General features: G+C 40.2%; 1 protein-coding gene across 2 annotated transcripts; it reads right to left on the bottom strand.

Moving 5' to 3' along the window:
• Positions 1 to 207: 207 nt before the first annotated feature.
• On the bottom strand, positions 208 to 15,615 carry CD83 (CD83 molecule). Of its 2 annotated transcripts, XM_045006722.1 has the most exons (5): positions 15,337 to 15,615; positions 15,070 to 15,200; positions 4,546 to 4,777; positions 4,299 to 4,402; positions 208 to 2,091 (listed from the first exon to the last, which is right to left on the bottom strand). In XM_045006722.1, the coding sequence occupies exons 1-5, from the start codon at positions 15,377 to 15,379 to the stop codon at positions 1,918 to 1,920; spliced, it is 684 nt and encodes a 227-aa protein (XP_044862657.1). In that variant the 5' UTR covers positions 15,380 to 15,615; the 3' UTR covers positions 208 to 1,917. The 2 variants fall into 2 exon arrangements, with proteins under 2 accessions (XP_044862657.1, XP_044862656.1); XM_045006721.1 differs by having other exon boundaries at positions 15,070 to 15,339.
• Between the last annotated feature and the right edge of the window lie 11,407 nt (positions 15,616 to 27,022).

The raw sequence follows: 27,022 nt of genomic DNA, 5'->3' as shown, positions 1-27,022 counted from the left end.
ATTAGGGGTGATACATTTCTCTATTAGCAACAGAACAGGTTTAATTTACCTAAAATTGAACTCTGAGGAGTAAATAAATAATTGTAACCACTTGGAAATACACAAAATAATCAGTTACACACACACACACACGCACATGCACACGGTCAGGCATCTTAATCTGTTGACTGTATCAGATGTAAAATAAACCACAATTTCTATGGAGCAATTTATTTACAATACATGGCACACACGAATACAGGTAGGTAGGTTACCTCTGAATTTAATTTCACTTACAGGACATGTATTTATATGTAAAATTGATTACATAAAAGCAAATGCGTGGTGGTAATCTAGCATGCACCAAATAAATAACATAGTCAGTCCTGCACCCCCACAGTCCTTCCGGCCAAAACTGGGCAGAATTCCCTTGAAACTCAATTGGTGCAGAACTTTAATTGGCCAAAAGGGGCATTGTTGAGTGATGCAATGTGCTTTCCTCCCATCAAACCTTCAATACAGTCAAAGGAAAGTCTTTACACAATTTAGAATTACAATCCCTTTTTTCAATTATACTACATCAATTAGCTTTTATAATTATTTAATCCAATTTTTATACAATTATTTTAATGGTATTGTTAAATGATTGCAAATCTACCCTGTCATGCTCCTCATTTCACAGATTCGAACCTCAAGCACAAACTTCTAGAATCCCTCTAAACTGTATTCTTACCTGAACTTGCATGCAGGCAAGCTAGTGAGGGAAGTTCTGACCTCTCAGATTCCATCAATTTAGGTCTGGAACATCCCTTGCTCTCTTTGGTTCAAGGTGACAGGTCTCCTTTCCCTAGAGATACTTGAACTTAGCTTTCCTCACATCCTCATTTTATATACTCAGTATATACCATGAGCAGCCAAAAGTAGCTGCTCAGTTATTCCATCTCCTCTCCTATCTCTTGGCTTTCTCAGTATATTCCAAGGGCAGGTTAACCCCCCACACAAATGACTGATTTTGCAAGCCACAGGCCCTATTTGCCCTAGTGTAATTCCACTGATTTAAACCAGAGATAAATTCAGTCTCATGTATTTTATAAAACCATAGAAGAATCCATCTGTTTATAAGTCTTTTGACTAGCACATGCTTCTTCACTAATGTGGTAGGTTTAAAAAGCATAATAAATTTGTAGCTGTGTATATATATATATAAATGTTCCCTGAAGTAAGGGTGCTCTTGGGAAATCATTGACGGCCTCTTATTTATCTGCACTCCTTGCACTAATGGAAGGGTCTGCATACTAGGGAAAGATTTCCAGGATGTTGTCTGTCTCTCTTACATCTCTCTGTCCATCAATCACTCTGAGATTAACCAATAAAATAAAAATAAATCTGGTTGGATTTAGTGAATCTCCAGGCTGTTATGTATCCATACTTCTCAATCATGGTAGTGAATGCCGTCAAAAACAAGAGCTCACCGTCCAGAGGAGAGTGAAACCTATATGCTTAGCTTTCTGAAAAACTGTACTGCAGCAGCAGTAGTGCATGACTGTTAAAAGAGCTGAGATATTAGTTCAGTCGATAACTTAATCCCCTAAATCAGCACCATCAAATCCTCTCTGTAACCTACTTTTCAGATGGTAGAAATAGCCTCTCTCAGAACAAGATGGGTATAATGGATTGAAATGGAGCACATGCCAACATTATTGTAGCCTTGTAACAAAGCTGTAGTGCGGCATTGGTATTTGTTAGTCACCTTAAATTCAACAGTTATTGTACTGTATGAAGATACTCTTTGAAGACTTGTCCAGCAGAAGCAGGTATTTGACAGATTACCCAAGCTATCGGGCTACCCTGAAGAGGCAGTATGTTAGCTTTTATTTCCTCTCTATGTTGCCCAACCATCCATCTTCATGACGTGTTTATTAATGAGCCCACCGTTTCTTAAACTACATCAGCTTGGCCAGAACTCAAATTAGGTCCATTTTTGCAAGTGCTGTTGCTGCCTAAACACTGGATAATCTTCTTTTCTTGTGCACTGACAAGGATAAGTGTCTGTTTCTGTTCTCTTCTGTGTTTATGATAACCTGGAAGCATGTTCTCTTTTTTTAGGCATGTCTAAAAAAGCAAAGAAAAGGATCATTTGATGTTAATTTGTTCTTTTTTAAATACATTTTTAAAGTAAGGATTATACATTAATTACTGTTAAGAGTTTGCTCAGTGCTAACCATGATTAATTGGAACACCTTTTCCATTGATTTCTCACCAAACTGTTGCTCTCCAATAAAAGGAAAATTTTCAATTGTCTTGCTTACCCATTCATCTGAAGTATCACATAGTAAGAAGATGTAGGTACCACAGGGAAACTGAGAATCTTATTTTAAATTTACAGGCTTTGGTTAAAATGGGCCTCAGTTTGGTAATCTTTTTGAAAAGTGACAATCAATTGTTGGATCACAAATCTGTTTTCACCTGACTTGTATGCCCATTAAAGTCTGAAATATCTTCATCAAATTGTGAAGTGTAAATCTTATTAAAGTCCCAATCCTGCCATCTATCCACACTCAAAATTGCCATTGAGTTCAATGGCTGTTAAGCGCTCAGGAATAATGAGGCTTATAAGAATTTAACAGACATATTAAATAGTAAAGTTCTTTGCTGAGGTTAAGGCAATATTAAACATTGATGAAAGCTGATTTAGTGTCACTGAGGTTGGGCTCCCATACTAGTAGAGTGTTGCAAGTAATTTTTCATCAGGATGGTCACCTCCAGCATAAGGTTCATTTTTTTTAAATCACAAAACTTCAACTGCAAATAAAATTTACAGTTGTTATATGTGGAAGGAGAGATTCTTTACAACCAGCATGAGCCACATTAGAGACATTGAACAAAATGGGAGCATCTTTTTTTAATGAGTGATATACTTGCTTTCATACTTTCATCTTAGCAAATTTCTACAAGATTTAGCTTGTCAAACTTTATTCTGAATGGTACAAATTACTGGCAGAAATTGTCAATCTAAAAAACAGGCAGACATGAGTTTAATTGCTCCCTGAAGATATATGAAAAGCTACTTTTAACTGCAGCTAATTCTCCAATCAGATAGCATTTATGATTTGTGTTACCGAACATGACGACAATACCAATAAAATTTAGCCAAGAAAACTTTAAAAGTGAATGGTGGAGGGCTTGGGGTTTTTAGTAAAACACACCAAAACTCTCATGTAAGATTCCCAAAGGGGTGGGGGGAATAGAACCATTATTGAAAAATCTAATTAGCGCTTAAAACTTGAGGGACTTGCCACCTGAGCGTGATGAACTATAGACTTCCTGTTTTTTCTGCCATAGGGAATGGTTTCACTAATACCATAAATAATGTTTCATCCCATTCCTGTCTAGCTAGCTTCTAACATGCCTACTCTCTCCACATCCCCATAGCCACCTGAAACTTAAGTGTGCAGAGAAAAATATATTTCACTCTCACTCTTCCCTCCTGATAGTAAGGACCAAAGTTTACACTGCATAGTACTCTTGTGCTTTTCAGATTTGGGGTTTTTTTGGTGTGATGTTTTTGTTTTTTGTCTGGGGTGGTACTACATGTGGTGGTGCTGTGTGCAGCCCGGTCAAGAAATGGGTTTTCTATTTTGCTTTCAAAGAGCTGTAATTCAGGGTCAATTGCAAACTACTGATTTCATTACCTTTGGTATATAATATTACTTTTTTCTATATTGTTTCGCATCCAGTGATCTCAAAATGCTTTACAGACATATAATGGCAAATACTAAGATTCACAGCATCCCTCTGAAGTAATCATCCCCATTTTACAGATAAGGAAACTGAGGCCAAAATCTCAGGGATTTCAGTGAGGAAGTATCAGGATCTCAGTGTGCAGGTTGGACAATATGCAGTCCATCAGACTGGGGAACATAATAAATGGAGCAGATATCCTGTAAGTCGGCACCTCATTCTTGGACAAATTCTATTTCCAGTTGCCACATTGTGTTTTGTGAGAACATCCATTGAAGTTAACGGCCTTTCTCTGAATGTATACTTGGCATAACTGGGAGCAGAAATGCGTGCGTTGGTGCTCCAGAAGGACAGTATGTAGTGAGTCAAATGGGTGCATGGAGTGAATAAATACTTTAAGTATTGAGGACTCAATCATCCATTCTTTGTGCACCCAAATCTCTCAGTGACTTTCATAGAAGTTTTGGGCATACAAGGAATTCAGAATTTGGCCACAAACTAGATATGGAAACCAGCTTCTATTGGTAAACGAAATATTTGGAGACGGCAAAGGCAAACATGTAGGAAACATTACTTACACAGGTAAAAAAGATGAGCAGCAAGTAAAAAATCCCAAGGCAGGACAACAATAAAAGCTCCGCTCTGTATTTTTTAATTTTTTCATCTAATCGTTCAGTACAACCTGAAATATAAAATAAATGAGGTGTTTTAGAGATGTGTTGGTACCTCTGTTCACCTTGAAGTAAAGCATATCTTGAAATAGTCTTTAATCAGTTCACTAATTTGCCATATCAAACATGAAGAAGTCAAGTGACTCTACCATACCTGTTACTTTTAATATGATTGTGCCACTTTGGTTGTGTTTTCCAGCTGGTGCCCACAAGATGCACCCATACGTCCCACTGTTGTGGCTAGTAGTGTTTGTGATTCTCAAGGAATATGAGGTGTCACTGGAGAGCTGCAAGGATCCATTACGTTTTTTTGGATAGTAATATTCCACACCATTCTCAAGGTTCTTCCGTACCATCTCTGCCAGTTCTTCACCATTTCCAACAATCTGGAAAACACCAACATATTTTGTTGATAAAGCTACAGTGAGCATAGTCTGCTGGCTTTCCTCAATTTTAGGGGAATGATATTTTATACAAACACAAGCTTTGTTTAAAAAAGAAAATGCACAATATATTTGAAGGGAAAAAAATCCAGGATGATAATGTAATATTTTCTGCCTGCAAATGAAGTGATCCTGCCCATCATGAGTTTTTATCTGCATTTCCAGTGGTTAAGAATATGTGTGCGTGCATACACACAAACATGCAACATGGTTTCTTAATCTACCTAATCTGAATATATATCCAGTGGAACTACAGTACAATAGAAGGCTGTGGGATAAATTCACCCCCTAGGAAGCTAACAGAGACCCTAGTAGAGTTCCATAGAGGAGGAGGAGAGGGCTGTTGCAGCCAGCCTTCCTTGTGCTAGAGAGTTGTAAGAGCTCCATAATAGGGGTATGGCACTGACCAGGAAGGAGGCGTGGCCAGTGCATAAAACTCCAAATCTCAGTCCTTTTAAGTCCCCTTCTTCAGGGCTTATTATCCACAAAAGAAAGAGCAAATCAACTGAAAAACACCATGCAATAATTCCCAGGGGCCTTCCTGATTTGAACCAGCAGAAGGGAAGAAGGCACTCCCTTCCCTTAATTCACCTTCGACTCAACTTCCCCGTCCTGTTACACTCCACCCAAGCAGCTATGCAGCAAGGAGGGCCTGTTAACCTTTTACAGGTTGCAGGGCCTTGACCTTGCCACATGGGCTTAAGCATTTTAAGGCCTTTTATTACTGCTAGAGTGATGTATCTGGAAATCGGGATCTATACTTCTAGTACAGGAATAAATGCAGATCTGTGGGACTGGATCAACTTCCGTGAAATGAATGGAATTGACATGCTTCCATCAAGTGTGCATTTAGTTCTAGCTCGCTAATGAAATGCAAAATTGCCCATAATGCAATACAGAAAGCCACTCTGGCTGTCAATCCCTTTGCCCTAAAATACAGGTCCTGCTCTTATAGTATCTCGGCTACTCAATCAGAACACTCCTTTTAAAATTTTACATATACGTTTCAGATAATTATCTAGGTTCTTGTATGTCATATTGTACAATTTCTGATTTCCCTGACAACAAATAGTGAGTGAAAAGGTTGGATGGTCTTGTAATTAAGGCACAGGACTGGGAATCAGGAGATAGGATGCTTTATTCTTTTCTCATGCTGTTGTAAATTAGGAGTACCGCCACTGAAGTCAATGGAATTATGCTAACTGAAAGCTGATGCAAATGAGAACTAAACAAGGCTCATGAGTTCTAGTCTTGGCCTGACACTAACTTCCTGTATGACCGTAGGCAAATGACTTTGTCATTCCATGTCTCATTTCTTCCATCTGTAAAATGGAGATAATCATGTTTCCCTACTTCACAGGGGTGTTGTGAGGTGGGATTCACTTTTAGCTCTAAAGTTCTTTTGAGATGGTCTGGTGTAAAGCATAACTATAAAACTCCAAAATAGTAGAAATATCACTCTAGAGAGACAAACGAGTAAGATGATTTCAGTTTACATTCACCAAAGCACCCTGAGTATGTCTACACTGCACACACTAAACCCAGGCCCTGACTTAGATTTGAGCCCAAACCTCCCTTCTGTCCACACACAAATCAGACTGACTTGGGTCAGCAAACATTCAGCAGAGTTCTAGGACCCATGGCCTAGCGGGGTGGGTCAGTGTCCACGTCCTGCTGAGACTTGCACCCAAGCCTCATTATTTTGCAGCATGGATGCAGGTCAAGCCGCAAACCCGTGTCAGAAGGTCTGCATAATGCAGTACGTGAAACCTGGTCCAGCAACTGTAAGCTCAGATTTATGCCATGTGGATGGTCAAGCGCAGGTTTGGAAATACTGAGTCTACAAACCTGGTCTCACGGACCCAGGTTTAGTGTGAAGTGTAAATATACCCTCTATATGGTCTGTACATACGTAATATACTTTAAAAAAACAAACAGGTAGCTTCACCACCTACAGGTCCTTCCTCATTTATTGAAACTCTGATAGTGATTTGGATCCAGGTCCTGTTTTATCCAAACCTCGAAATGCTGGGAGAAAGGAATATTCACGTAAATGACTCCGGGCTTGGCCCACCTCTACTTTATAATTATTATTTTTGTACTTCCTTTATTTCCATGAGGTCTCCTTTTCAACATAGGAAAATACAGTTCTCAGTGTCACTCACACTTGAGGGTACAGCATACCAGCCCCACGACGTGTTTTAGGCTACAGGGACATCTGGTGGTAGTTTTAGAGCCTTTGCATAAAAAGACATCACATTCGTCAGTGGATTTCATCAGCGATTCTTTTTTTTTCTTCAGCTGCTTTAACTAAATAATTTCTCTTTGCAGTCTTTATTTTATATATATGGTAAAATCCTCTTTATTTGTAAAAAACATCTGAAGGAATTTAAGGATTTGAATAGTCTCTCTGCATAGCCCATAGTCATTAAAAATAAAGTCAACAAAATATTCAGTCAGGCAACACTCATGTTGTCTCTTAAACATGTCTACATGTTACCACTAACTTATTTTTCCCAAACCTAATTAAAGTCACCAAAATGCTACTACTTCATTTTGCCTCCTCCCATGATACTTAGCAAACTTTTGCTAGACGGAACTTTTAACAGATCAGGTTCCCATGATAATCCAATGCAATTCATGCCAAATTTTATCCAGGTGATGCCACAACTGCACAGCATAAGGTGTATGACATGCGGTATATCTAATTAATTCTACACCCGGTCAGTGGATGTTGATTCGGGACACTGTCAGTGGCTGCAATCCACACCTGTACAAACCATCCTGTCCCTTCTTCTTTAATCAGCACAAAATGTTTTTTGCCTAGATTTGTGTTTCAGTTCAACCCCATGTTGTAGAGCTACCACTGTTGATAGAGCTATATAGTGTTGAATGTTCTTGATAAGCACTTAGGATCATAAAAGAGAGTCGGGCTTTACCTATACCACTTTTTCTTGTAATTCCTTTACCAGGTTTCAGAACCAAAAGGCACATTATGAATGATGCTGGAACCCGTAGAAATATATAATGTTGAACTTATTTACATAAAAATTGACTCATTAGCATGCTGGCTGCTGAGAATTACTGAAGCAAGAATTTTGCTGGGGAACAGGGACCTGCAGGCAATGTTCTGCCTGTCTGCTTAAAATAACCCATTAAAAAATTAAACAACAAAATAATTTTAAGTTTATTTTTATTGTCATATTTACTTTGGCCTGGGGGCAACATTTCTGACAGGCTTCCGACTTTTCAGACCCACTCAGGCAGCTTGCTCTTTGTTGTTGTTCATCACCTTGATGGCAATGAGGAAAAACACACTACTTTAAATGCTGGGGTAAGAGGCAGTCAGCACATGGGGATTCACCCATGAAGCTGTGTGCATTTTTTCCAAATTCTAGTCCTAACAAAATATAGTTTAGTGCCCACTTTCCTTTTTTACAAGTGGGGAAATAGTATGGAAGACAAAAACTGCTGAATCAACCCAATTACAACTTGAATCAAAACATGAATACAAATCAGTGGCTAATGAAAAGGAAAGGTGGTCTTTTTCTCCATATCAAACTTGATTGAATCTAGTTTTGTTTCTGCAAATCATTCTAAATCATTGGTTCCCCAATACATTGGATCTGGGCCTGATTTCTGTACTGGGTTTCTTAGACTCTACCTACTCTCTTAAAACCATCTTTAGATGTTCTAGACTAGATCCATTTTTTTTCCAAATGGTTTTTCATGTAGCTTGGCCCCATTTATACCATGTTTAAGCACTATTCAGTAAGAACTATACTTAAACACTGTTCATAAACTTGACTGGGGAGCCAGTGTAGACAGGGCCTAAGAGCTGCAAGACTTCTTACCACTTTAAAATAATTCTCTAGGGCAAATTTTTACTCTTACACTGATGTAAATCCTTACTAATTCCATTATTTTGATGGAATTATTCAGGAGTTATACCAGTTTAACTGATAGCAAAATTTGAGGCCTCTTGTCTTCTCTGGAAATAGGCGAGAAAAGAAACCACAATGTAAGGGGTACTTTGCTCCAAAAAATTAGTTCCTTACAGTAATTTGTAGTTCATAGAGCTGGGTAAGTAATTTGTAATGAATAATTTACTAAATAAATGTATTTTTTCTGTCTATGAATTATCCATACAGATTGCCATATTCTCAAGTGTATACACTATTCAAATTTATTTGATGAATAATTTGTACAAATAGCTCTTGATCTGTAGTTTGTTTACAAGGTGGTGTTTGTGAATATTTGATATCCAAAATTTGTCAGTCTTGATTGAACATATAGGTTACATAATGTGTTTCTGTTCTCTGGCTGGATGAATGTAATTCTTAGAATCAGGGAGAATAATTGTGATTCTAAATGTAAAATTCACTTTCAGCAAATATTCTGTAATAGACTCTCTTTCAGCAAACCAAACAAGGTGCAGTATGGGACAAGAATTGTTCTCTAGATCACAGATAGAAAATGGGTTTTTTAGCTGTTCTTTAGAAAACAAACTATAACGTCATCTAACTTAGCGGACATTAACCATGAGTGAAATTCACCCCGTGCAGAGGGCCTACATACAACTCCCTGCGCTTTGGCAAAAACAATCAACTAAACTTAATTTTATCAAATATGTTTGAAAGAAAATGGCTATTCAGTTAACATACACCCTCCAGTCTCATCAAATGGCTTTCTTTAGTAGTACTCTCCTTAAGCAAGATGGTACCTTGGCTCCTGGCTACATTAAATTGACAATATAATTTCTCTTTATCATAAAAACAGCTTTTTATTACATGCAAAATGGCATTGCTCCAAGGCTGATGTCATAATGAAGGTGGGTGTATTACTATTAACATATTGTTTTTCTGAGTGTAGGATCATTTGGGGAAATGGTTTCATTTAAAAATTCATTATGAATAATAAACTTGAATTTTTTTGCTGTTAAACTGTTGATCTTAATATAAAAAAAATTATGAGGAGGAATTTAGTTTCAAATGTCAAGTGTGTAGTGTCCAGTGGCCACCGCAGAACAAGCTGGAACTGAACTGAGACTACCTAATGGATAAATGTTGGTGTGACAAAAACACCTTTGTGGTCAGTTGGCACTAACTGGGTTTCTTATGAACTTTTGCCACAAAGATCAAGGACAGAATGAGGAAGGAATGGTTTTTCCCATTCAGTGCTTTGGCTTATTAGTGGAGGAGCAGCATATAAAATAAGATTGTTCTACTGCTACTATGCTTTACCTAATTTGAGCCAGAGTCTTCCCCCCAAACCCCAAGCTTATTGATGGTGAGTAGTCCCACTGATTTCAGAGTATTACTCAATGTATTGGTCACAGATTCTAGCCCATGTGTAGTCTGGCTCATGTGTAGTCTGGTCCCAATCTAGCAAAGTTCTTAAAAACCCATTGGAGAACTCTACCCCTGGCAGAATCTAGCTCTTGCTGAAGAGAACTATTATTTAGGGCTCTGAATGTATTACTCTTCCCTAGCACAACAGTAAATTCACTTCAGGAGAAGAGTTACGTGTGACAGTGCATTCTGCTCTCAGTTACACCCAGGCAAACTCATTCTGCCCTGGGCCTTACGATGGTGCATAGTGTATATGGGGAGGAAAGGTGAAAGGATTGGATTCATCCCCCATACCCTTGTGAAACACAGGGACTTCTCCATCCCTATGTCCCGAGGGTATGCAGCACACAAAGGGTGCTGGGATGAGGAGGGGCCATTGTTCTGCCCCACCCATCCCACATTGTCCAGATGTGGAGAAGGTCAGGTACTCTTTGCACATGTGCCCAGCTGCTCTCCCTAGAGTGTACCCTTCCCCTCAGGCCCAACAACAACAACCCAGTGTTGTGCCCAGATGGCACAACTGAGTCCTAAACTCATCTAGAAAAGTTAAGTATATTTTGTGAAAGTTAACCCCCCTCAGTTCTTTTTAAAATTTCTTGGTGATTTAAAAGATTTCCTTTTATTGGGAAGAAAAAATCCATTTTCTCTTATCTTTTTTTTTCTCCTTTACCCAGTGTAAAATATTTTTAAAAATCAAGTGAAAGTGGTTTTTTTTCTACTGCAATTAAATTATTTGAAAAAAATTGAAATTTTTCATTTAGAATTTTTCAGGGGAAAAAATTGTTTTTCAAGCAAAAATAAAAGTTTCTTGTAGTCAAAAAGGCATTTTTCCAAGATTTTGATGGAAATTTTTTGCTCAGCTATAATTGGGTATAAATGGGGTTAGAAACTGACCCTCTGTGTTTATGTAAAGGCCTCAGACAAAAACGAATTTAAATATGTTATCAGATATGTATTTTGGATACTTATCCAAAACACTTTGCCTCATTTTTACATTTTACAAGAAAGAGCTAGAGTGTTAAGATTTTTCCCCCCAGCTAAAAAAAGCTTTTCCCCTCTTACCAAAACTTATTTTTAGATCAGGTTTTTCCTAGCTAAAGCACAAATAAAACTGCCAAATGTCCACTAGAATTTAATTTGTATATCTTCATGTTCTGTTTAAAATTAACTGAAAGTAAAAGAATGGCTCTTAGCTCTTACAAAATGCTTCACATGTTCAAATTTCTATACAAACAAGCGCCCTAGGAGGTAGGTGAATAAAGTTTTATTATCCACACTTTTGTTTTATAGATGAGACATGAAGAGATCAAAGCCACAATTTCCATAGTTTGCTCCCTAAAGTTTTAGGCACTTAAATAAAAATATCCTGATTGTACAGATGCTGAGTTCTCTGGAGGATTTGTCTGTACTTGTGGGTGGCTGAGCATCCCAGGAAGTCAGATCACTCTTATGCAGGTCCCAGTTATGAAAAGTGTAGTTTCAGTAACTTACCCAACACCACCCAGCAAATCTGTGACAGAGCCAGGAATAACATCAAGGAGCTTGTGGCACTCTGCCTAGTACTTGATCCACTCGGCCCCACTACTGTACGTATTTTTGAATAAAAACCCTTGCACTTGAGCTAACTGGCTTAGGCCCTGAGCCTATGAACACTTACGTACATGTCTAACTTTACACATGAGTAGCTCGATTGATTTCAGCTGCCTATTCATGCATGCCAAGTTAAACGTATGTATACTCATGTGCAGGATTGAGACTTTAGCACATTGGACTTAGTTGTAGTACTTAGTACTCCCATATTATATTTATTTGGATTTTTGCACTAGAATATTATTAGATTGGCACATACCACTTTTTTAATAAGAGTTTTTTAAGATAAAACTTGAAAACCCTGATATTCTGAAATATCTTTTTTAAAGCAGATTATAGAAAAAACCTAAAAGTGCTCCAATAATTGTTAAGAAAAGGCAATAATGTCCTGCGAGGTGTGTTGTCTAAGCATTAATTCCACACAAACTGCAGAGGCACATCATCATCATCATTTTTAAAAAGCAGTAGAAGCCAAAGATTAATTGCTTGCATTTACAGCACAGTTCAAAGTGACCTCGTACAAAAGATTTAGCCTAACAGCTGTTTGAACTCTACAGTCTGAAATTTCATACCATTTGTTGGAATGACTTTTTAATTAGCCCTTTGGGGGCCGTATGTGTTGTTCATTGATTAATCCTTTGGTAGCTGTTTTTTAAATAACTGATTAATTCTACATGTGGTTGCCTAGCTGCACTCTGTCGTTTGTTTGTTCTCCTTAAAGTGGTGTGGATGGTGAGAGCAACACTCAGTTAACCCAAGGAGAGAGCATACAGTGGTATTCATCAAGGGCCGGATTCTCTTTCTTTGTGCCACCAGAGGGGTACAGTGAATCAGTCCTACAGTGTTTCCTCAGAATTCTTCTCTCACAATGATGGCTCTCAATTCTGTTTTGCTGTCTGGCCCCACCAGCTCATGCTCTGGAAAGCACGGTTCCTGCATGAGTTGTGCTTCCAGGTGCTCCACTGATCACAACTAACCCCCTGATTATCACCCCTATGTAAGGGGGTGCCTGCCCGCAGCATGGGAAGCAGCACAAGTTAATAGAGCCTCAGCCCTGGTCTACACTAAGCTCGGGGGTCGAAGTAGGGTACGCGAATTCAGCTACGTGAATAACGTAGCTGAATTCGAACTACCCTAGTTCGACTTACTTACCCGTCCAGACGCCGCAGAAGCAAACTCCGCGGCTCGAAGGTCGACTCCGGCAACTCCTCCTGCCGCGGTGGAGTACCGGAGTTCGAACTAGCGCTTCCGGGGTTCGAACTATCGCGTCTAGATCAGACGCGATAGTTCGAACTCCGAGCAGTCGAACTCGCCGCGTCGACCGTCCCAGTAAGTGTAAACGTGGCCTTAGGCTGTTCTAACTTCTGATTTTCCTGTGCAGATTTGGGAGCCAGTTTGTCCACCCATTCTCTTCCACCCTTAGCCTGCCTCTGTCCATTTTCTTCAAGTCCACAGACCTAAACCAGACCAAGCCCTGCAGAGATGTTTCCCCAGGGTGGGAATCAAGGGAAGCATGCCACATAGTTGGAATTCCCCCATTTTACAGGCTCCCAGTGCACAGAGATGAAAACATGGGGTATTAATTGATTAATAAATATATATAAAATATTTTCTTATTCAATCTTTAAAAGCAGATAGCAAAAAAGGATCAGGTTGCCCCTATTTCCACACTGAAACTCTCCAAACCCAGCAAGTTGAGGGCCCTCCTTGCTAAGCACTCCCTGCCACTCAGCCCAACTCCTCAGGAAAAAAACTGAAAGTAGAAAGACTTTAGATTTATTGATGGACAAGCAGAGAAATTCTGAACAATTCTGATGAACTTAGATATCTCTTTGTTATGTACTTGGGTTCTAAATTAGAGGCAGAACATGTATTATAACCAGAGAACCCAATATAATAATAGCACTTACATAATAACAGAATTTATACAGCACTACATTTTTCATGAGAGGATCATCACCACGTGCTTAGCAGAACTGAGAAATTGGTAGTATTCCCTGTTTACGTGATAAGGAAACTGGACCGAAAGAAACATCACACAGCCGCATGAGAAGCCACTGGACAATGTTGCCTCACTTTGTGTAACAATTTCACCTTCAAAGTGCTTTATGTACATTAGCTAATCATTCCTCATAGCACTTCGGTTGGTAAGCAGTAGTCCTATTTTACAGGTGGAAACACAGAAGCAGGGAGGCTAATATCTCCTTTTTACAAGATTTACAGCACCACACTCTGTACTCTACCCTCTTTCAGAACAAAAATATTTAAAAGAACAGCAATAGCTAATTTAGATTTTAAAGAAAAAAATGTCAACCCCTTTTTTTGGAATCAGCCATTCTGAAGTCACAACATCATGTTTCATCCTACAAAAGAGTACAGCAAATGGGGCAATGGGGGCCCCTGCATTCCTTAAAGCATCCCCATCTCCCCAAGACCCTGGAATGCCCCTCCCACCCCACATATATCCCAACAACCCTCCACCAGCCTCTACTAACTTCACAACCAGCCTGAAATACCTCCTGCTCAACGTCACTGGCCACAGCCCCCAATATCCCAGCCCTTCACCCCACAGCTCCTAAACACTCCCCACTCACCCCATAGCTCACCAACAACTTGTCCCCAGTCCCTTACCCATTGCCCCGGGACCTCTTCCTGGCCATTCACCAGTGCCACCCACTCACTGCTCAGCTCCCATCCCAGGCTAGGGTGGCTCCTCCCAGTCCTGGTCACTCAACTCTGCTCACTCCCATCGTCTACCCTGCACTCACGTGGCCGCGCACCCCTCAGGTTTGGCTTAGCCACTCCTTCGTCATGGAAGAAGCAGCTGAGCCAAATGTGAACGAGTGGTGTTGCGAACTGGTGCTGGGGGTTGCTGCACCACTCAGTTTGGGGGGTTATTTTTTTCCAGGGGAGAGGAGAGGGGCTAAAATAGGGGCACACTGGTTAGACCAGGGCTGGAGCAACATTACAGAAGCAGCCTTGTGAAGGGCAGAATGTCTAGAATAGCAGCCTGGGCATCCTCAGAACTCTGGCACAGTGCGGGCTGGTGACATCTGAGAGCAGGCAAGGGACACCTAAAGAGTCATGCTCAAGCATGACTCTTTATCTGTGTGTAAATATCCTATGGCATGTGACTCAAGTCATGGCAGGCAATGCCTATGCTACCTCCACTGCTCTGACAGAAAGATTCTTCTCTATAAAACAGCCAAGCATTTCCTATGAGGAAAGTTAGAAGCCGGTGGGAAAGCAAAACAAAATGCACAGTCTGCATGAATCACAGTAACATTTCCTTACTTTGTGCCAGGACACTGCCTCATAGGTGACTTGTGAGTCCCGAGGAGCTTCACAGGGCAGCAGCGCTTCTTCTGTACACGTCACTGCAACCTCTGGAATGGCCACAGCAGTCCCACGAATGAAACACCATACTGCAAGGCACAGGTACACACAAATCATCTTTAAAAAGAGAGGTCTAAATGTTCTAGTCTGCAGAAGAATTACTGCCAAGATACACCCGCAGAAATCAATGAGAAGTAAAATTAAAAATGAAAGCGTCATGTTTACCATTGCTCAGGATGACAAGCTGGGTGTAGTATGCCGAAAGCATGGCTTGCTGCTGTCTTGGATTGCTGAGGAGAGTGATTTGTTCTTTGCAGGAGGAGCTGTGTGAACAGAGGTGAAGCAGCTTCTGTTTCCAGCCCTAGGCAAACAGCTCTAGAGAACGTCAGCAGGGGTATGTCCCAGCCAAACAGTTTGAGTCTGAAGTCCCCACACATAGGGAAAATCCCTGAGTGGGCGTGTAAAGGCTCCTCCCCTTAACCCTGCTAGGGCTCCCCCACTTCCCCTTACTGTTTTTGCTGATGACGTCTCCTTTCCTGCCACTCTCCATAACAGGACTGAAGCAGAAAAGTAAAATTATTCACTGATGACAATAGGTGTCAGCAACGAGTGCTGAATATGGTGTAATTGAAAGTGCAGCCAGGGACAAGCCACGTTCACTGCCTTTTCAGAAACCATAGTTAAACCCTCAGGTTACACCACCAAAGTAACTCCATAGCTCAGGCTTTAAGGAAATGTCTACATGTGGAAATTTACTGTCATAATGAGACTGGTATAATTATGTTGCTGTAGTTGTATTGGTAAAATTCACCATGTGGACACTCATATTCCAGTTTTTCTGGTTTAATTTATGTCATGCTGAAAGCAACATAAACCAGAATATGGCACTCCTGTTCCAGAAAATGGGTATTCATATGGGGAATTACGCCAGTACAACTACAGCAAGATAATTATACAGATAAATTTCCCCACACAGAGAAGCTAAGATGGTTTCTATCAGAAGCCCAATTCGGACACTCCGCTCTAAGTTTCTGACCAAGTTATTTCCTTACAAATTGTATAACCCCTTCTCAGGGCAGACTTTTTGGGGAAGTTTGAGATTAATCACAAAGCATTTATGAATCATAATGCTTTAAAAGATGCTGACATTTTTGAAAATGGTTCAGGTTCTTTTTGTCCACTCAGAACTCAAGGGATTTACCGTGAAATCTTCAAAATTGTTTTATGTGCTGATTTTCAAAAGCAGCTAGTGATTTTGCATGTTTAGCACCTCTAGAAATCCAGGCTCGCTTCCCCTGTGGAAGCTAGCCCTGCTAGTGCTATTTACCATGTTTTTACTTAGTTGAATATGATATATATATATTTTTTTTCATCTCCGTGCATTATTGCTTCTGCGAGACATTTAGTAAATATTACAAGCTTTTCTCTACCTAATCTGAGCTTTTATTTTTAAAAATAAAATGGGGATATGATGCCTAACCACATTCGTATTGTACAGGGAGATACATGGATGAAAAGCAATAGGTGTTATTTAATTTAAATTAAAATTTCTATTAACAGTGTTTGACAGGGGAATATGTTATCCTTTCTTAACAAAATCAATTTTCATCTGGGAATTTATTTATACCCTTTCTTTGAGATGTTTCTGTAAACAATCATAACGTCCTTGCTAAAGGGAGAAGAGATGGAATCAGGAATGAGAGCCTTCCTTGTTGCTACTGCTGGAAAAAACATTTTCCCACTTAGCTCATGTCTACGTGAGGAAAAGGCATTGAGTTTTAAAACAAGTTTTAAATTAACACATTTTAACTAACGACGTTAAACAAGACTTCTCCCTTAGTACTTAAAACATATTAGCTAAAATGTTTTAAAACATGACTTGGTCTTGTCTAGACTAGCGTGTTAATTTGTGTTTAATATCAAGTTAGTTAACACATTTCAAAATATGATCCCCTCCCCCCCCCGCCCCCCCGGGGTAGTTATGGCCTCAGACAAATCCTTCTCTCATTTCCCCCCACAAATATTTGTAAACTCCGTTGTCTGTCATCCTCACAACAAAATATACAGACAGCCTGCAGGGGCCATGACAGCAACCAAGCAAGATATGGAAAAAGAAAGTGAAATGATTTGCTTTGACTGTGGGAGAGCATTCTGCTTCTAAAATTTCCCTTGCAGGGATTTTCCCTTGTGGAAACTTTGAGACTGACTGTACTTTCCGATCCTGAGCACTCTCTTATATGTACATAACCTACCCCTTATCTTAAGCATTCTGGTGGCTCTTGAGTTTCATTTCCACTTATGTACATAGGAAGCAATCAAAGCTTAGTAGGACTAGTTTAGGTGGGAGACTACTGAAAATATTACTTTTATCAGTCTGAGATAAATAAATCCACCTCTTTGCAGGGCTATAACTAATTGCAGGAGCTGCATGGTCATATCCAAGGGTGGAAATGACTACTAATTAAAATAGAAACAAAGTGTGAAAATCCAGGGTGTCCTAGAGAATGCTGAAAAGGCTGGGATTTATTGAACACTATCAGTGTTCAATAAATATTAGTATCAGTCCTTTCCCTCCTAATCAGATACTGGCTTGCTAAGATAGTAGTATGATGCATATGCCTGATAATGTGGTATGTAAATTAGATTTCATCCCTACGGCTGCCTGATAGAGACATCTCAAATTCCTTTTCAACTCCATATGGTCCCCTGCAAGACAATGACCACCCGGAAGCATAGCACTTCTTAGGCTATGGCTATGTCTACACTGGCAATTGAACGACAAAACTTTTGTCTTTCAAAGATGTTAATTCCCCCCTCCACCCGCAAGAGACAAAAGTTTTGCTGACTACAAGTGCCAGTGTGAATAGCGTTTTGTCAGCAACGCAAACACCACTTGTTGAGGTGGAAGTTCTTTGTCAGCAGGAGAGCCAACAAACAACGGCTACACTGCGTGACTTTTAGCGGCACGGCTGTAGCAACACAACCATGTCGCTAAAAGCTGTGTAGTGTAGACATAGCCTTAGAAGTCAGAGAATCTTCACTTTCATCACTTCAAAGAAACAGTGCACACTGGGATGAAACAAGGGTTCCATCAGAGGGGTATGACAGCACAGGTTATGTGAAATATCTGGCCAGGCAACGATTTTCTTGTACAGAGTGGTGGTGACCAATCTGTCTACAATATTTTTGTTCCTATGTTGGCACCCTTCACATAGTATCTGAGTGCTTTTTATTCATATTTTAGGACCCCTGCAGAAGCTCCAGTTTCTGTCCTGAGTAAATAAGTCTTGGCAATGGATTGAGACACCATGTTGCTGGAAGAGGGCTCATGTTTACTCTCTGCCGGGGTTAGAAAGAAGGCAGTTTAGACAATAGTTTTGTCCGTAATCTCTTTGTGTGCCAAATGAGAGTCTGCAGAATTATAAAAACCCTTGAGCAGGAAAGAGAAATTGCTCAGTGTTGTACCCCTTCCACTGATAAAAACAGGACCTATGTTGCAATAGGTGACTGATTCTTAAAAATCTATTATATTAAATGTTAGAACACACAGGCACTCTCAAGACTGTCAGTCAAATGAATGTTCCTAAGAAGCTATAGAATCCACAACAGCTAAACTGAACAGTGTTGCTGTATTTTCTGGGGCTTTCCAGGGGTGGAGTCACTGGGCTTCCACTTAATTACAGAAGGCCCTTGAGGCTAGCCATACCAATTAGTTATAGGTTAGTGAAGATTGCAGGGCTATAACTAATGCAGTGCATGTAGATTACTCATAATTAGTCTTGAAAGAATTAAATGTTTATGGGGTAATATCGGTAAATGTCGATTTTACCATTCATACCCAAACTGATTAATATTTCCATCAATTATCATCAAAATTTACAGATAGGGAAAGTAAGAAAAATGCTTTAGATTTGATTTAAGAATATTAACACTGTACATTTTGACATGTCATGTTGACTTTTAATTGTTATAAAGCTTTAACTTTTTTGTATCTCTTCTACTATCATTAAATAATTGTCTGATCCCCTCTGTCTGACACAACGGAAAATTTAAATAGATAAAAATTGGAAAAAAGCTCTTAACCCATAATTTTGCACATCTGCAAACATTTAAATTGGGTTTTTTTCCTCAAAATTGTTAAAAATAAATGTTAACATTATCCATTGAAACGATAAAACAATGAAAATTGAAATCTGCCAAGCCTAGTAATAACCTGCAGTCTGCACAAGTTTAAGGGCAAACTTCTCTTTATGCCTGTATGGCAGATGCTGATTTATATTCTGCTTTTCCACATGCATGGATAGCCTATTAAATCAGTAGGAATCCATGCATGTTGAAAGAATTGAAATCTGATGTGTGGCTTGGAGAGAATTTTGCCATAATGATGAGCATCTACTACCAATGAAGTCAATGATAGCAAAGTTTATTTTTTAAACGAACACTGATTTATGATGCCTACATTTTTGGGTGCCCATCTTGAGACACGTTGGGCCTGATTTTCAACAGTGTTGATTGACTTCAGCTGTACTTGTACAGCAACTCTAAAAATTTGACTCAAGGTGTAATTCCAAAATTGGGGTACCCAAAATTGAAGACCACTTTTGAAAATGTTGCCCTAAGAGTTTAGCCACTGACTTCAACTGGAGCAGGAGCACAAGCAGGCCCTGTATTTACATCACCCTGCTTAGCTACACAGGTCCATGTTTTTGACCATTTGCACCTTCTGCTTTCATCCCAGTAATACTTCGTTTTTCTTTTTCCATCTCTGTTGAGAGGCTTAGTCAAATTCAGAAAGAAAACCACAGCATGAATAATACTAATGGAAATTGTAATCTGGAGTCTACATTCTGCCAAGAAAGAATGAGAAAGTGTTGATTCCTTTTCATGGTTGTTTTGGATTATTCTTATCAAGGCAGAATAATATTTTAAGGAAATTTGCCTTTCTAGTACTCTGGATACCCATCACTTCCATGGAAGCTAAAGAACAGAAAGATCTCATTTCAAAGGCTTAAATTTTTTTTTACCTTTATATTATTTTAATATACTGATAACTTTCCCCCCTTCTTACTGCCTCTCAAATCAAAAAAAGCCCTGCAGCCTGCTCCCCAGATTGGGAATGGAACAAGGTTCAAGCTACCATGAGGACACAATGGCAGCACAGAGAGCAGCAAGGACTTCCAAGGACTATGAGACACCTGACCCCCTCAGTGACCTTCCCCAGACCACATGGGACTGCAATCCCCACCTCCCCTTAGGTATCCTATAATGGTGCTAAACTTCCCTGGGGAGACAGCAACAGCTGGAATATCCAAAGGTAGAGGGAGAAAGCACCCAGCTCCTCTAATGACTCAAGACTCTCTGGCCCAAGACTATGGGGTCCCTAGTCCCACAGTGGATTTCTCCAGATCAAATTGGGCTTTCCCTCCCCAAGGGCTGCTTATAACAAGGCCCTAACTTCACTGAGGAGGCAGCACCATCAGGAGCAACTGGACAGGAAAGAGAGCATCCAGCTGGGCCCCCCGACTCTCTGGAATGGTTATCCCAAGACTAAGGGGCACACACACCCCCACAGCCTCCTCCCTGCCTGGGACCGCAGAATGAGAGTGCTCACTCTGTGGTAGCATCAGAAAAATTCTGTGATGCAAATGACAGCTGGAAAGGGGAAGCACTGATTTTTGAGTGGGAGGTGACGGAAATCAGTGGTGCGCAGCTCAGCAGTAAAAAATGGAGAAATGAAAAATGGAAAGCTTTGGCTGGGGTTGCTGATGCACTGTTAATCTAAGTATAATGTTTCTAGACTGTATCATAGGCAGGGGCTACAGTACATTTTTTTTTAAAAAGAGAAAGTAACATTGACAATAAATAAGTAATGGTAATAAGTTGAGGTGCTTAGTGTTCTGGCTACTTTGCTTGGATGTTGTATTTTTCCCTCTGCTTTGTTGGCCCCTTTAAATTGTAAGCAGGGTTGTATCATCTGCTGTCCCCTTCTGAATGTATTAGACTCATAGACTTTAAGGTCAGAAGGGACCATTATGATCTTCTAGTCTGACCTCCTGCACAATGCAGGCCACATAATCTCACCCACTCATTCCTGTAACAAACCCTGACCTATGTCTGAGCTACTGAAGTCCTCAACTTGTGGTTTAAAGACTTCAAGGTGCAGAGAATCCTCCAGCAAGTGACCCATGTCCCACGCTGCAGAGGAAGGCAAAAAACACCCGGGGCCTTTGCCAATCTGCCCTGGAGGAAAATTCCTTCCCGATCCCAAATATGGCAATCAGCTAAACCCTGAGCATGTGGGCAAGACTCACCAGCCAGACACCCAGGAAAATTCTCTGTAGTAACTCAGATCCCACCCTGTCTAGTTTTCCATCAAAGGCCATTGGGCATATTGACCGAAGGTCCTTCTATTCCCTGACGAAGAAAACAGACCTAGCATTTTTGAGCCACGGATCCAATAACATAGACAGTATGTAATCATGCTCATGCCATGTTTCAGTGAAAGGCAGGGAAAATTGTAGCATGCTGTGGATCAAGAGTGATCACATACCTGCTTTTTCTGATGGATTATGGGGTAAAATTTTCCCCAGAGTGGCACAACTTAGCTGAAGCCAGTATCTTCACAGTTTATCACCACCACCTTGGCTGCATCCTTAGATAACCTTAGAGTAAGTTATCACAAACTCACCATCAGGAGCCATTCAACAAGCACAAGGTGCAGGTGGGTGCCTACCTCAGAAACTCTTGTTTTGCTATATGCTCCTGTAACAGATATTCCCGCTGGTGCTGAGTGGAATTTATAATAAATAAAAGACCATTGAAGTTTGGAATGATACATCAGTGCTGGGGAGAAGAAGCAAATTTAAAAACTCACCCTGGCAGATAGCTTTTGGGTGAGGCCAGCTACAGGGATGGAGAAGCAGCTAGAGGAGCTAAGAGCTGCATGGTTGAAGGTGTGAAGTGCAGATTTTATTGCTGACACCCACTGATCTGTCCTGGGTGGGTCTGGTCAGTCCTCGTGGCTCAATAGCCAGAGCCAGGAAAAGAAGTGGCCAGTGCTTGGGAAAGCAGGTATTATGTCTCACTCCTTGACATTTTTCTCTGGGAGAGGGTGGCCACAGGGGTGGAGAAGTAGCCAGAGGAATCATATACAGTAGTGACTGGTGATATATAAATACCTCAGGCAGACAGGATGAAGATCTTTCTTTGCTGGATCTCATTCCAAATCTCTCAAAACCACCGCTATTGCCCGCTTTCTAAAAAGTAAAACCTCACTGACACCGTCCTCTTTCATTCCCAGCTGTCACTGTCACTGCTTCCCTCCTACTCTTGCTTCTTATACTGTTATTGTGAGATTGGAAAGAGCTGGGGTTTCTGTGAGTCTGTGCTTTGTTAATGATTCTGGGCTTTTGATTGGCTATATTGTTTTGCCCTGGTTTTATTCACCTTTTAAGGCATTCGACTCCATGATAAATACTGAAGTTTATGTGACATGTAATAGATCCCACATTACTCTCTCTTCAGTTGATCCTATTTAAAATACAATAGGATCTACATTTGATACTGATTTGGGTTTTATTTATAGACTCATAGACTTTAAGGTCAGAAGGGACCATTATGATCATCTAGTCTGACCTCCTGCACAATGCAGGCCACAGAATCTCACCCATCCACTTCTATAACAAACCCCTAACCCAGTGGTCCCCAACCTTTTCGTCTGGCAGGCGCCAGACGAAGGACCACTGCGGCAGTGGAGCACTGGGTGTTTGTCCCTTTTTGAAAAAGAACAGATGCTTCTTGCACATTTCATATGACATGGGTTAAGTGTACTCTGGAGAGTATCTTGATCCAAAGATCATCCTCTCTGGTCAGTGTGACGTCATTGATATAATCTGGGACCATATAGAACATGGTTGCCACCAAGGTCCTGTAGTGGCACCAAATCTTATGTAAAAGGGGGTCATATAAGGTGTCTAAGACCAGGTTATGGGTTGCTGGTTATTATTATGCTGTCTATATGTATGTATCATTTTGTAGTTGAAGTTATGAGTATTGGCTCTATACTGCCTGTATTTCAACCTTGTGCTGTGCTTCTGGGAGACATTCCAGACAAGCTGGTGTTGGCTCTGCCTAGCCTGCTTGATGGCCCATTAAGGACCATCAGCTACACAATTGACCCATTGAGAGAAGGCAGATACTCCTTGTAACTCAGCAAAGTATGCAGGGACTTGCCCATGTGACTCCAGACTCCATTTTGCAGTAATTTTCCACAGTAAGAACAAAGAAGTGTTCTTACACCTGGGAAAAGCCTATAAAAGGCTGATGCCTCATCTCCACCTTGTCTTCAATCCTGCTTCTTACCTCTGGAGGGACTTTGCTACAAACTGAAGCTCTGAATAAAGGACTGATGACCCATCCCAGCGGGGGATGTACTCTAGAGACTTGATTTGAACCTGCAGTTTACTCCATCACTGCTACAAGCCTGAACTAAGAACTTTGCCATTAATGTATGTAATTGATTCCATTTAACCAATTCTAGCTCTCATCCCTATCTTTTTCCTTTTATGAATAAACCTTTAGATTTTAGATTCTAAAGGATTGACAACAGCGTGAGATCTGATTTGTATATTGACCTGGGTCTGGGGCTTGATTCTTTGGGATCGAGAGAACCTTTTTTCTTTTATTGGGGTGTTGGTTTTCGTAACCGTTCATTCCCAGGATGAGTGGCACTGGTGGTGATACTGGAAAACTGGAGTGTCTAAGGGAATTGCTTGTGTGACTTGTGGTTAGCTAGTGGGGTGAGACCGAAGTCCTCTTTGTGTGGCTGATTTGGTTTGCCTTAGAGGTGAAAAAACCCCAGCCTTGGGCTGTAACTGCCCTGTTTAACCCAGCCTTGGGCTGTAACTGCCCTGTTTAACCCAGCCTTGGGCTGTAACTGCCCTGTTTACGCAATTTGTCCTGAATTGGCACTCTCAGTTGTGTCCCGCCAGAACCACATTGTCACAGTCAGACCAGTTAGAGAAACAATAAAGCAATTTATAACTATCTCTTCTAACATCGTAATAAAGGTCAAAGAGCCTGATGGTTGGGAAACTGTTTTTGATTTCTGATTAAACTTTTACAAAACATTTAAATCGCCATTTTGGAATGTTTTGCTTCAAAAGTGTGCAGAGGATAACCTCTGGATTCCTAGATACAGTAGTAATTGAAAATTTAATTTGGAAAATAGCCAAGTCTTTCCAATAAATTGTTCAGCAATCTTCACCAAACAGTTAATATTTGAGTGGTCTCCAATAACACAAACGTTGCCTTTTCTGAAAATTGTATTTCTTATGTGATTTTAAACTTTTTCTAAATTAAATCCTGGAATGGCTGAACTTATCTGCTTCTCTTCTTCACACGGCACAGTACCTTACTTCACATGTAGTAGTCCCACTGATCTAAGAATGATGGCACTTAGGCACAGACCCTGGTACAAGCACTCCACTTCTTTGGCTGGGTGACCTCAAGCACAGATGGTATCTAAACTTAGGTTAGTTAAGTTGGGGGTATATCCCAAAGAATCTTCTCCCTAATTTCCCCCCATATCCTCAGTCTGGCCCTATGCACACTGGCGAGATCATGGTGGGCAGGAAAAAGCTGTGACCTTTCCTTTCCATTTGTGGCTAGTAAGCAAAGCTGTGGGATCCTCAGTGGTTTTTGTTGGATGAGAAATCCCCTGTAGAAATCTCCCTGAATATGGTATTATTAGCCATGTCATTTAGCCCACATATAACTAAAGCAGAAGAGAAACTAGAGTCACATGAATCTGAGCAAGACTTTTAAAATGTCAAAACCACCCAAAATGAGGTAGAACATGACATTTGTTTCTTGTGCTTTGGTGTGATGCTTTCAGGTCTAAGGATTATCCTATGGCTTTTCAGGGAGCTAGCTACATCTCAGAGTCTAAAATCTATTTTTTGCTCATCTTGGGAAAAGGACTAAGATATATTTCAGGGATGAAGGGAGAAAGGTAATATTCTTCCAGGAATACCAGGTTCATCATGTGTCAGAGGGGTAGCTGTGTTAGTCTGGATCTGTAAAAAGCAACAGAGAGTCCTGTGGCACCTTATAGACTAACAAAGGTATCGGAGCATAAGCTTTCGTGGGTGAATATCCACTTCGTCAGACGCATGCATCTGACGAAGTGGGTATTCACCCATGAAAGCTTATGCTCCAATACCTCTGTTAGTCTATAACAGGAGTAGACAACCTATGGCATGTGTGCCGAAGGCGGCACGCAAGCTGATTTTCAGTGGCACTCACACTGCCTGGGTTCTGGCCACCGGTCTGAGGGGCTCTGCATTTTAATTTAATTTTAAATGAAGCGTCTTAAACATTTTAAAAACCTTATTTACTTTACATACAACAATAGTTTAGTTATATATTATAGACTTAGAGAAAGAGACTTCTAAAAATGTTAAAATGTATTACCGGCATGCAAAACCTTAAATTAGAGTGAATAAATGAAGACTCGGCACAGCACTTCTGAAAGGTTGCCGACCCCTGGTCTATAAGGTGCCAAAGGACTCTTTGTCACTTTTTACAGGTTCATCATGTTATTTTCCATATGCTGTCAGTGTGAATTACTTGTTTTAGGCGAAGGAAAACAACAAATCAAGGGGGAATCAAAGTCAAATCTCCATGAGACACTATAGTGTGTGTCTTCCCTCTGTAACATGCTGCACCAACTCTGCCTCGCTAAATGGCACTTGCCCCCACAGACAGCAGATTCCTAGACATTTAAAAGTGCAGAACACAAAAAACAAAACTATTGTATAACCATTGCAGTACAGAGCTACATACGCCACATATACATACTTTCAGATTTTGCAGGAGCTTTTAATTGCTGACTTTTAAAGCAGAATGTTTGTTTTAATACTGAGGTTGGTATACCTACTATCAATGATGCTACATTATTTGAATGGTAAATCAACTGATGTCAAGAAGCAATGATATGGTAGGAAATTCTTTAGCAGAATCCTAAATCTAATATGGAAGGTATAATTAGCTACAGGAAATTCATAGCATCACAAGTTGCCTTTCCATACACGTACTCATATTTTTTGAAGGGATTTGGTTTTCTATTACATCTATCTTGTATTGCACAATATTTTACAAATGCTGATTTAACTTTCTTCTACACACTGAGAAGACCTGACTTTCTCCTCACATTACTGTCTGCTTTGTCCATCAGGACTGGACCCTAAGTAACAAGAGTTTTGTTTTGGGATAAGGAAGTTGAAGGGTTAGTAGAGTCATTTGCATTTTAAAAATAAAATCGGTTTCTGCAAACCAACTCTAGGTGGCAACAGCACACTGTCTGACTATAGTCTGGGTAGAGCACAGAAAAATGCTGTTTAATGTTGCATATACATAGGCAAAAAGAAATAGCATTTTGGGTAATGTTCCAAGCAAATTTTCCAGGTGATCTAACCAGCAACAAGCTGTCAAGAGCATTCAAGGTCAGATTCACTCCTAGATTGTTAGCTTCCTCTGATACCCTACACTGAAAAGATAATCCATAAAGCGCCTAATTGTCAAACAGTTTAGACACACCTTTGTGTGTTTCATTTGCATGCACAACACGGAAGCTGTGCATACAAAAACCAGTTAAATGCTGTATTGATGATTTGCACACATGATTACCTAAGGTGCAATCATGGTAACTGCATGAATAATGGTAACTGTGTGTTCAAATTAAGCCTGTGAATGTGTGCGGTTCCATGCCTGCAATGTTTCTGAATCATTTTCTCAACGTTTAAGCCATTGCAGAACTTAGCCAACCAAAAAGACAGTTAATACAACCAAGAGTTCTGAAGGAACTCAAATATGAACTTGCAGAACTACTAACTGGTATATAACTTAGCCT

The sequence above is a fragment of the Mauremys mutica genome, chromosome 2, assembly GCF_020497125.1.
Source record: "Mauremys mutica isolate MM-2020 ecotype Southern chromosome 2, ASM2049712v1, whole genome shotgun sequence".
In the NCBI taxonomy this organism is placed as follows: Eukaryota; Metazoa; Chordata; order Testudines; family Geoemydidae; genus Mauremys; species Mauremys mutica.
This window is presented reverse-complemented; position numbering and strand designations above follow the sequence as displayed.